Raw genomic sequence first — 12,218 nt, forward strand, 5'->3', positions numbered from 1 at the left:
TAACATTTAAATGACAGTGTGGGAGAGGGCACCATAGTGCCCTCATTTAAAAAATATAAATAAAGAACAGTGGCAGTATGGAACGCAGAAATTATTCCTTTAAAAAAAACTCCTCAGGGGAAACATTTATTAATCTTACTAAAGAAACATACTTTTCACCATTAACTACTTTAATAAGGACATACTTGGAATAAACAAAAAATATAGGACATTGCTGACTAGTTATTTTGTCAAAGTCAGAATTTTGTTTCATCTGACAATATTTCATACACTAAGAAAATACCAGAGACTAAAACATATTCCCAATATATTTCTAAAGATGCTGAAGTGCTCTCTCTATTTTAAGGCATAAGTCTATTAATCATGTTAGTGCAAAACTAGTTAATTTATTACATTAAATATAATAAAAACCAACAAGAATTAACACGATTCCTCGGAAATGAGGGAAGCAGCAGAAACAGCACTTGCAGGTTCCACTGTCATAAAGACGCAAAAGCCTCTGTGACACAATGATGCCTGCACAAAACACATTTGTCCTGTAGCATGAGCTTTTATGGAGCCTTGCCTGTGGTGCGTAATTCCATGGATTCTTCCTTATCTTCAGGAGGAGAATTTGCAAATTCCTTGAAAGCAAAACAAGAAACAGAACTATTTTAACGCGGGGCTCATTTTTCTCTCTCTCTTACAAAAAAAGGCCATTGCTGGGACCCAGGACATGGCTCCGGGGGCTGGCATGTACAAGCAGCAGCGCCAGGTTCATTTCTGGTCCCATCCCCCACACAGCTCCCTGAGTGCGCCCAGGTGTGCCCAGCCCCAAGAAAACAAAAAAATCCAAAAAGTTAAGGAAAAGACCATTGTTTATAGACCACTATTTATAAAGCTCAAGAAAACTTATTTGGGCATATAATCTCTTAATGGAGCGACAAAAGTGAATGTACTCAAATTCTTACATCTATTTCATCCTTGAATGGAGTTCTGGTAGGTTTATACTCTGGATCTTCATCTTCTCTATCAAATTCTCCCCTATATTCAATTAAAAAAAGTGTTTAAGTCATATTGATAAGTAAACGACTGAAGGAGAAACTAACAATCTTTTAGTTACTGGGAAAGAGGAACTATCAGACACAAGTACTTTTAATTCTGGACTTGATATTAAAAGTTACTCTATCACTATTGAGAATAAACAGTGATGGGGAGGGGGAGGGGTGGGGAAGGAGTGGGGCTTCCATCACTGGGAAAAAACAGATTTTAGATTATCTGTATAATATGTGGTGTTGAAATAGTCTATTATGAAGAAGACTATATACTAGCCAACATCCCTTATATTCAAATCAGATATACCGCCATTAAGAGCACACTATAAGAGTCAGACCCTGCCGATAGATTTGATACTGAAACAAAGTTTATTAAAATTTTAAAATGTCCTTACCCGTCACCGCCATCTGCTAGCATGTCTGTTCCTCTTTGCTCGGCAGCTATGGCCTTGGCATCAGGCATACCAACGCGTTCCAGGAAGCACAATGCAGGGTCAGCTCGCATGGAATTGTACTTCTCATAGCCTGTGCCATCCCCAGTAGCCCGAAGACAAGACAGACACACACAGACACACACACAGACACACACAAACAATATGAGAGGGCCGTCACTGACCAAATCCACAGCACTGCCACAACTGAGATTTTCCACCCATGGTGAATTTAAGTTAACTCAGAATGCTCATGCCAGGGCAACTCTGGGAGTCAGGCTGTACTTCAGGGATGTTAGAGAATGACCACAAATACGGACAGAACTCAGGATGATTACAAGTTGCCTGGAAAGATGTTTGAGCCGACTTCCTCTCTGATCTAATTTTGCTTGGCATTTAAAACCCTTTGCAATGTTCCTTTATAACCTCCACAGAGCTATGCTGAGCCCACCCCATCCTCTGCGACCACCCTCAGTCCTTCCTGCCGGAATTCGCACCACTGACTGAAAAATCCATCGACGCAAGGCCAGCGAACCTGTCTTATTAGGTTTAGGGTGATGCATGTCAGTAAGATGACACTGTTCCCTCTATGGTTTTCAAACTGCAATTTGTTTTTTGACTGCCCAAGTTGACTAGATGGAAAATGGCAGATCCCAACAGTGCACTGCGGGAAAATGATTTTTTAGGCTGAGCTCACAAAACGTGGCTGCAGTACATAGGCAGAACAGCACAATTCAATTAGGATGTGTACGACAACACACCGCGCTTAACTGCTGTAGAGCCGCAAGCCAAACTGTAATCATGAAAGGTTTTATAAGCCATCATTCTCCCCTTTAGTCAGGCTGGGCTGCTGAGAATACCTCTGCGACCTCCAGAGAATTGGGATTATAATCAGGAACCGCTCACTGTATATATCATGCCAGTTCTGCATCCCCAGCCTTTCAAAGTTAACAAGGCTGCATCCCACTCAGGGGAGCCTCGAGTTCTCAGCACTGACATTTGTGAAATATTGCTTGGAACAAAGCCCAGGAGGCACTTGTACAGATTAATAGCAGAGGTTAGGCCCACCGTCCACTTTGACACGGGCTGGCAGAGCTAGCAAGGGGAGCCGTGCTGGAAGCAAAGTTTAGGGAGAGCTATAGGACAACTTGGCTATTATTAAAACAAATATGGTTTTGGTTTTATTTACAGCCAAGAAAGAAATGTTTTCTTCTCAAATACTCAACAAACATTCAAAAACAGCATCTGATATTTACAGTTCGTATTAGATTTTTGGTACAGGAAAATGGTAGGCACCAAGAGTCCTTTGGAACTATCCTCATTAATGTGATGACTGGGAAAGAGACTACAAAGAGCTCTAAATAAAGACGAAGCCACACGGTCAAGATGCGGACAAGAAAGCAACGTCACTTACCATGTTTGAACACTCCAATGAGGAGGGATTTATCTGCTTCCTTGTCCCACCAATCTGTAGGGACTTCAGCATGGAAAGGTTCCGGAATCCAAACATCCGCTTCACTATAAAGACAACCACACATGTCACATATAGGATGAGCGTTAATAATCCCAGAAAGATTGCATGCAAGGAGCATGACACATGCTCCTGTGCCATCCCCCCAACCTCCCCGCCCACAATAAGCACCTACCCCGGGGAGGAGCAAGCAACGGTGCAAAAAAAGAAAGGATGTAAGTCAGTTGCTTTCCACCATGACCAGAAATGAACTTTTTCACCTCGTGTCCCATGTAAAGGTCACCTCAAACACCTGTAACTTAGCTCACACTTTCAAATATGTGGACACATACACACAGATAGGCTTTTCCCAATTCCTATCACATCCCTGAGCTCATATAGGACAGACGATTGTGTTCGACGTGCAAAAAGGGAGAGCTGTTACTAATGGTTTAGGAAGGTTGTGAAACACAATCCAGGATGTTTTCTCACTCCCAGGATTATCACAGGGCGGTACGGAACAAATGTGCGCTCGCACTAACCTTGAGTCAGCACCCTCTAAGATCTTATCTGCCTGGTCTCCTATAACTTCTTGTCTTAGGTAGTACAGCATGCGGACACGCAGCAGGACCCTGGAGAGGAAGACAGAGGGGGGAAAAAGTTCTTAACTTCAGGACTGTTTGCCAACAGTGGCTTTTGGCAGCTGCTGCTGTTCATCCATCATCCTGCCAAGGCTGATTAGCCATGCTGTATGGTAGGCTTGAAGCGTGACAGATGGTGGCACATAATCACCTCTGTGTGGTGCTTTCTGCTGGCTTCCAACAGGCCTGCCTGGCAACCGCTCACACTGCACAGAGAGGGACCCATCTCAGCCCAGCCCAGGCGCACTTCATTTAGTTCTACCTAGTACAGCTTGTGAAGTTTAGACACGTACCCTACCATTGCCTCTGAAGTATTGAAGCAAGTTTGTAAACAACTGAGCAGATGGCTTTCAGTAACTGTTCTGCTTCATTATCTCATAAAATTTCCTCAGCTGCTGCCTTAATACCATTTTTGGAAGCACATCAGAAGTTGTAGGAATAAACGAGATATAAAATCTGGTTTTACTACCTTACAATAAACCCTCAATATGGAATGTCAGGTTTTTCAGATTATACAACTTCGCTTCTGAGAAAAAAAGCCGGTGATGGGGGTGGGGAGGGAGTCGGAGGTGAGGCCTTTCTCAGCTCCCTTCAGGACTTGTAAATATTTTTTTATTCTTTCTGGTTTTTATTTCCTGGAAGTATATGTTATAGCTTTAAAGATAACAAAATGTCACAAAGGAGATTAAAGTGTGTCCAATTCATTGCTACTCTTTGTTACTTTCAAGGTATCATTTGGAAAAACCCTTGGAATTCTAGGAGCCGGATTTTCAATCTCACTTGGGTTTCCTCAGTAGCTTGAAATATAATTCTTTCAGTAAGGACCACCTGACAAATCCCCAAGGCTTGTGTCTACTTCAACTCTAACATCTCCTGTTGGACAGCCCCTGGTGTGCATTCAGGACTGATATTAAACACTCTGCTTCCTCTTCCTCCTCCTCATTAAATGGCAATACCACGTGCTGTCTCCCCAGCTGGGTAGACCCATCATACACTTAGAGAGCATTATACATGTACTAGGTTCATTTAACTTTACATGATCCCTGGATGAAGTGAGGCCCCAGTTAGCTTCTATTCCACAAAGATAAAAGACAAAAACAAAAACAGAGGGAAGATGAGCCAAATGACATAGCCAAGGGTCACTTTGGGAGGAAATCACTTTAGAATTAGGCCTTCTGATACCACTATTTCATACCATTTCTCCAAAACGTGGCACGATCCTTGAAAACATCAAAACAACAACTAGGGGAAACGTCATCAAAATAAAAAATGTCTGATCATACATGAAGATGTGCTCCTGGCATGCCTTCTCTTCTACCAGGCTAACATGGAAAGTTCTAGATGACCAAAGTGTAAGGATCTAAATATAGAAACATTCCAAGATAAGCAATCATTTTGGATACCTCAGTTTTACACTCCCTGCTCCGAGCGGCTATGCTACACTGAATCAACAAGAGAAAAATAAGGAATGGGTTTCTGGCATTGGGACTTCGTTTCTCCTCTGACCGGAGAAGGTGCAGCCTCTTCTTTACAGAATGATCAGAAGCGGACTTTCCAAAGGAAATGCCCTTTACCTGTGACTGTAGCATCTTTACTCATTGCAAAAGATCCTAGTAGAAGAGATCCTAGTGATTTCTCTCCTTTGGTAGAAGACAAAGTTTTCCACTTTGAGAGGTATTTTAACTATGTGAAGACTTTTGTGAGCTTTGAATGTCACCTTCTAGAGGACAAAAATCGCAATGTCCCTGTGGAACATTCTGGAGTCTAACAAGGTGGATAAGAGGTAGCCTCTGACCCTGTGGGGTTTACATCTGCATGTCAGTCAATGACTATGAACAGGTCTCTGTGGACATCATTCACATCCCCTCAGCTGGCTTATATCCATTTATGGGAAGATTACCCAGCCCAGGACCAATATGCCCCTGATCCACCTGTCTCCTTTAATCAGAGGCAGTTCCTATTTTCCCTCTAGGCTCGACACTTTTGAGAAGAAAAGTTTCATCTATTTTCTAGCCCATCCCTCTATGAGTCTCATTTGCTGTATTACCAGAGATGAGCATTTTCTCACTTTGTAGTCTGAAAAAGTTCAAGGAATGACCTAGAAGAAAGACCTGCTGATGTAACTGCTAGACCCAAAGGCCAGAAAGAACGCATTAATTTTCCTCCAAGGCCAAGGGAAAAAGATGCACAACATTAGTTGCTTCCCACGTGATTTTTAGCAAAGTCTGTTGCTTACGGCAGTCAAGGAACTTAAGCACCTGTCACACTGGCATCCAGGAGAGCAATCATCACTCCCCACTAGCCATGACCTCCAATTTGTTGAGCTACATAACTCAGAAGGCTACTGGTCTTAAGTTCACACAAGCTACCACAAGAAACAGAAGTTTTCTAACAGTCATAGCAGGGCAGGATTTTAGGGAACAGTATTATTCTATAGAGTATCACAACACCAAAGTATGTGAGGTAATGGCTTTTAGGTTCTGAAAAAGTGGAAAAAAAAAAAAGAAAAGAAAATCTTGTCAGACAAGATATGGCGACAGCCATCAAAGGTAGTCCCTGAAAGCACTTTGGAGATGGAAGAGATAAGAGCAGTGAGTGTGACCTAGTGCCATAGTTCCCAGGAGGGAGAGGAGGCTTCCGGGTGAGCAGGAATGTCCTCTTCTGTCTTTGCTTCTAGTCCATTAACTAACGGAGGGACATGAAGTTTCTTGGCCTGAGCCTCAGTTTCCTTGTCAGGTAAATGGAGATAAACTGCACTGTATCATCCATCTTAGACAAGTAAAACAGGCAACTCATATGAAGTACCTGGTAGTGTCAGATTTTAATTGCTACTTTCTCCAGGAGAGATACACATTTATTGATTTTTGTTTTCAGTCCACACCTGGCAGTGCTCATGGCTTACTTCTGGCTATGAGCTCAGGGATCACTCCTGGTGGTGCTCAGGAGACCACAGGGGGTGCCAGGGATCAAACCCGGGTTGGCAATGTGCAAGGCAAGCATTCTACCCACTGTACTATTGCTCTGCCCCCTAACACATATATTTACTGATATACTAACAGATCCTATTGAGGTCTTCCTGTAGAGTTGTATACTCAGTTATCAAAGGAAGGGAGGCTTAAAAAAGTGGCTGAAGGGCCAGAGAGGTAGTACAGCAGGTATGGTACTTGCTTTGCAAGCAGTTGTCCCCAGTTTGATCTCCAGCAACACAGAAGGTTCCTCCAAGCACTGCCAGGAGTGATGCTTGAGCACAGAGCCAGGAATAAGCCCTGAGCACTTCCGGGGGTAGCTACAATCTCCTCCCCCTGCAAAAGAAGCTGAAGGACTTGCCCAAAGTCCACTGAGTTAGGTGTGGGACAGCTTTTGGTAGTAGTGCTGCCTGTACTGTGGACCCTGAAAAATGCACTTAGTGTAAGGAAGCACTTAGTGTATGGAAATGTTACTTTACTAGATAGACAGTTAATGCAACTACAGGCAATGAAATAAATTTACATTCAATATTTTTTGCTTACATATGTAATCAGGTTCTTGGAATAAAGGTAAGAAATTTGAGTCTAAAATCACAGAGCGACAAAAAGGACCTAACAGTGGAGATATTATCAGGCAAAAAAATAACATGAAAACTCTCCAGTCCCTCTGCTGCAAGCTTTCAGTTAAGATGAGATCATACAAGGCTAACCACAATTTTCTAACCCTCATTCATTAAAGTGTTGTTATCTGCAACATTTCATGGAAGTAGTGCTAAATGACTAAACAAAATGTTGTCTAGTCATCAATGGAATGTTAGCTATATAAATACAATTCTGCTATATAATATGGATGAACCTTGAAAACCTTATGGTAAGTAAACTAAGCCAGATGATGAAAGACAAAAATTGTATAATACCAGTTGTGAAGTACCCCGAATAGGAAAAATTCAGAGACAGAGAGTAGAAGTGGTTGCCAGGGGCTGTGGGGATGGGATGGGATGTAGGGATTTATTACTTAGTAGGTATGAAGTTTATAATGGAGACAATGAAAAGATAATGATGATGGGTGCACAGCACTGTAAATACAATTTGTGCCAACAAACCGTATATGTACAGTTAGAAAGGGATTCTTGCAAAGGCACTACAAAGACCACAGCTATAGTATAAGTCTGAATTATGCATAAACACATGTACATATATATATACATATATACATACTTATATATTTAATATCGAAAAATGAAACAGCCCCCTCCCCCACCCCTCAGAACATACTTGTTGCAGTGATGCTTCAGGTGCTTCTTGTAGCTGTCCTCCTGGAACAGGGTGTCTGGGTTGCAGCTGGCCAGCCAGTCAGCATCCTGCACTACTGGGTGGGCACTCTGGGCTTTCACCTTCTTTCCCTTCCTGCCTCTTGGCACTGGGGCTGATAAACCTAGAATCACAGCAACAATGTCACTGTCACTGTCCTCCCGTTGTTCATCGATTTGCTTGAGCAGACATCAGTGACGTCTCCATTGTGAGACTTGTTGTTATTGTTTTTGGCATATCGAATACGCCACGGGGAGCTTGCCAGGCTCTTCGAGAGGGACAGAGGAATCGAACCCGGGTTGGCCACGTGTAAGGCAAACGCCCTACCTGCTGCGCTATTGCTACAGCAACAATAGTAATCTTTAAAAAGCTTTTTGCCATCCTAGTGACAGTGTCAAAATGAGCTATTCTGATGCTTGAAGTGGGAAAACGGGTTCAAGGCTGTGTCTCTGTATCTACCACATTGGTGGTGGTTGGGTTGTGGGGTGGGCGGAGTGGGGTCTGCAGTGGCTCTGTGACCCTGCAAGCCAGAAGGTAGACCTACCAGAATGATTGACCAGGGCTCGAGTCTGGCCATCAGCTGTGGGCGTGATCAGATCCCAGATGAAGCTTTTGATATTCTCATCCCCCTTGTAATGATTGAGACAGTACACGAGGATGGTTCTACAGATGGTTTCTACATCTTGCTCAGTGAGTTGACGTTTGTAGCGTCCATGTGAGAGGATGTCTGTCCATCGTCCCCAGCTGCAAAACAAAGGTTTAGCAGCGCCTATGAGATCAAACCTGGGTTCCTACTTCACAATCAGGAACTACAGTTAGGAAACACTGGTTTAAACTGGCACCATTTAGGTCAGATGAAATCTATGGTATGGTGCAAGAATTAAAAACACTAGTTCACCGTGGGTGAGAATACCCTTGGTTCTTCCGGGCAGGAGCTGAGCCACCACTGAAATGATGCAGCCAACATGGCTTTCCCAGGTGGATGTAGGCAGTGGCAGCAATGTTCACACACACAAAAAAAAGTCTGGGACCTAGGAAATGTAGACTTGGCTTTTCTCTGTCATGGTGTGTAAGACGAATCTATGCTGGCCAATCATTTGAATTGAAAGGTGACTCAGATGGGTGTAACCACCTCCAAATCCAGGATGCAACGCTGAGTCTGGTCACCTCAATTCACCTCAAAGGGACGCCAAGGTAATTAATAAAAAGACTGGGAAAAGCTTTGAATTTCCTGTTGAAACATGGAGTGCAGACCCCCAAATACAAGAACATGAACAGAGTAAGTGTTCTGCCAACTCTAAGGTCCATAGAGATGAAAGGCCTATGGATGGAACCATCCAAGACTGAATAGAGTTATAATCCAGGTTAAACACCATGCCTCACTGTTCTGTCTGGGTGGGGTGGAGCCACAGCATACAGCAGATAAACAGATAGATACATCAGAGCTGTGCCTTCCTCACGTGACAGCTGACTAAGCCACCAAGAGTGTCAGGAGAGAAAGAAGCCCCTACGCTGCCACCTCTGGCAATGGTGAGTTGTGCACAGGGAACTGCTCGTGGCCTCAGTTGTGGAGCAGTGTCTGTCCCCGCAGCCCGCCCTCACCCTGGCCTATGAACTTCTAGCTATTGCTGGGACCCCAAGACTGGCCATTCTAGACACACCATTGGACACACCTGCTCTATGTGGAAGGGTCTCTCCTCTCCATCCTGACCACCTCTCACCACTCCTTACCCTGGGTACTTCATGCTTTCTACTAAGTCACAGACTGCACGTGTCACTTTAGATATAATTCATGCTTTTATTTCTCCTAGCCCCCAATCATGGAAGATAATATCTGAGATGATTTCTTAAAGAGGGGAGACAAGCTTTCAGCTATGGAGCAGTCCTCCTGGCCCTTGTATCTACTGTCTTTGGGTGTCAGCCTCATGTTATGTTATTCTATACTTCACAAATGAGTGCAGTCCTTCTATGTCTGTCCCTCTCTTTCTGACTCATCTCACGTAGCATGATGCCTCATGAGGGGAGGGGAGAAGGCAGCTGGAATAGAGAAGGGATCACTAAGAAAATGATGGCTGGAGGAATTGGTCGGGATGGGAGATGTATGCTGAAAGTAGATAATGGACCAAACATGATCCTCAGTGTCTGTATTGCAAACTATAATGGCCAAAAGTAGAGAGAGAGTATGAGGAATATTGTCTGCCATGGAGGCAGGGGGATGGTGGGGAAGGAGGGGTATACTGGGGAGATTGGTGGGGAATGTGCACTGGTGGAGGGATGGGTGGTTTTATTATTGTGTGATTGTAACCCAAACATGAAAGCTTGTAACTATCTCATGGTGATTCTATAAAATTAAAAAAAAAAAAGACGAACAAAAAATCACCTTGAAACTCTTGACACCCAGCCATCTAAACAAAAAAAAAAAAAAAGAGGGGAAACAAACTCAGTGGTGGTGTTGAGGATATGGGGGGAGCTCAGAGCTTACTCTTGGTTCTGCATTCAAGAATTATTCATGGTAGTGCTTGGGGGAACAATATGGGATACTGGAGATCAAACCCAGGTCAGCCACATGCAAGGCAAGCACCCGACCTGCTGTACTATTGCTCTGGGCACTAGGAGACAAGCTTCTATGCTTCGCTTGCAGAGAGCTGTCCTGTTACAACATTACCACACTTTATGCTATGTTTAGGTGTTCATCTGACTGCCTTGCAGCACGGCTGTGGTTAACCTGCTCACAGCTCTATTCTTGGGGTCTGAGTACTCTAGAACGGACTCCAATCGAGAGTGCTCAAGGTAGTGATGCTGATGGAAGGAGAGACAATGTGCCCTAAGCATACTTCCTAGTTTCAGGCAGGACCAATCTGTTCTAGCTCTAACTCACCAGCAAAACAGCATTCTTGATTTGACCAGTAGGCTGAAACATGGAACAAGGGCGGCAAGAGCAACAGTCCAGCAGGAAGGGCATTTGCCTTGCACTCGTTTAATTGGGGTTTGATCCCTGGCATCCCATTCATTTAGTCTCTTGAGCCTGCAAGGAGTAATTCCTGATTGCAGACCTAGGAGTAATCCCCTGAGCATCACCAGATCTGACCCAAAAACAACAACAACAAAAAGAAACATGGAAGAAGGGCAATTTGCAAAGGACTGGGGAGGGCCAGACAGGAGAAAAGAGAAGGCCTGCTTGCAGAGCGAGCTAAGAGCAGGGATGGGTTCTGTCTCCATTAACAGCTGCTGATTGCACTCACTGAGGACCCAGCAGAACTGTCTTCTGGATTCTGAGGGCTCAAAGAAAGAGCACCAGCCCACAAGGAACTGTGGACTGGGGACTTGGCAGCAGAGTCTGCCTGATTCTAAAACAAGACTAGCGAGATGAGAAGCGTGGTGGCCCAGAGTGCAGCCCAGACTCTGGGGCAAATGCTGAGGCGATGCAACACTGTGAGCCAGATAAGGTGGGGTGGGGGGGGAGATAAGGAGCCTGGGGACATGCAGTGGGGGTGCCAGAGGCAGCAGGAAGACGGAAATGAGAGGAGCACAGCGCACTGAATGGGACAATGCAGTCTGCCTAAATAGGACCTTGAACAGCCCATGGAGTAGGAACCAGATAGACAAACGCCAATCAAAACCCCATGTGCTGTGTTAGAAAATTTATTCAGAAACTAATGGTGACACACAAAAAGAAACAGTCCAAGACTGGACATTATGCTATCTGTAGAAATTTGCTCTGGTGCCTTTATTTTTAAACTCTGTTTTTTGGGCCCACATCTGGTAGTGCTCAGGGCTCACTCCTGGCCATGCTTAGGAGACCATATGAGGTGCTGGTGATCCAACCCAGGTCAGCAAGCACCCTACCTGTTGTACTATATCATTCTTGCCCCTGGTGCCAGTTTTTAGTTTGTTTGTTGTTAATTCAAATGAAATTTCCTTACAGGTTCCACATGCTGCTCAATTCTTACTTATAGATTCCAACATATACTGCGTACCCTGTCTCTGGTGTGGAGTGCTGTAGAGAACAGAGATGAATGAGATTCGATTCCTGTCCCTCAGGAACTGGTGACCCAGCAAGCAAGAGGTACAAAACGCTTTCAGAAATGATCATGCTGAAATGACCATGCCTTTTTGTTTCAAATGAGTTGAAATAGGGAACCTTAATGATACCAGGAGACAGCAGTCTTAGGGCACAACCCTAGTGCATGGTCAGCCTGGGTTGGCTTTCCAGCGGGCACCACAGGACCTTTTTTGAGCACAGCAGGGCATAGTCCTACAGGCTTCTGAGCATCCCCAGGTGTGGGCCTGGAGGCTGGCATCACTTCTGGCGGAGCATGGGAGACCATCTGGGGTACCAGGGATCCAACCTGGCTGGCCATGTACAGAGCAAACCAACTATTTGA

General features: G+C 44.4%; 1 protein-coding gene across 2 annotated transcripts in view; it reads right to left on the bottom strand.

Annotated features, from left to right (window-relative positions):
* Positions 1–12,218, bottom strand: part of CHD7 (chromodomain helicase DNA binding protein 7) — a 201,078-nt gene that overhangs the window by 15,956 nt on the left and 172,904 nt on the right. For both annotated transcript variants that reach the window (XM_056129786.1, XM_056129868.1), the window contains exons 22-28: positions 8,378–8,577; positions 7,798–7,957; positions 3,458–3,547; positions 2,880–2,983; positions 1,430–1,559; positions 951–1,023; positions 561–623 (exon numbers count right to left, since the gene is read on the bottom strand). In XM_056129786.1, coding sequence (XP_055985761.1) covers positions 561–623; positions 951–1,023; positions 1,430–1,559; positions 2,880–2,983; positions 3,458–3,547; positions 7,798–7,957; positions 8,378–8,577 — 820 coding nt within the window. The remainder of the gene's footprint in view (positions 1–560; positions 624–950; positions 1,024–1,429; positions 1,560–2,879; positions 2,984–3,457; positions 3,548–7,797; positions 7,958–8,377; positions 8,578–12,218) is intronic.

Source organism: Sorex fumeus, unplaced genomic scaffold (assembly GCF_029834395.1).
Source record: "Sorex fumeus unplaced genomic scaffold, SorFum_2.1 ptg000002l, whole genome shotgun sequence".
NCBI lineage: Eukaryota > Metazoa > Chordata > Mammalia > Eulipotyphla > Soricidae > Sorex > Sorex fumeus.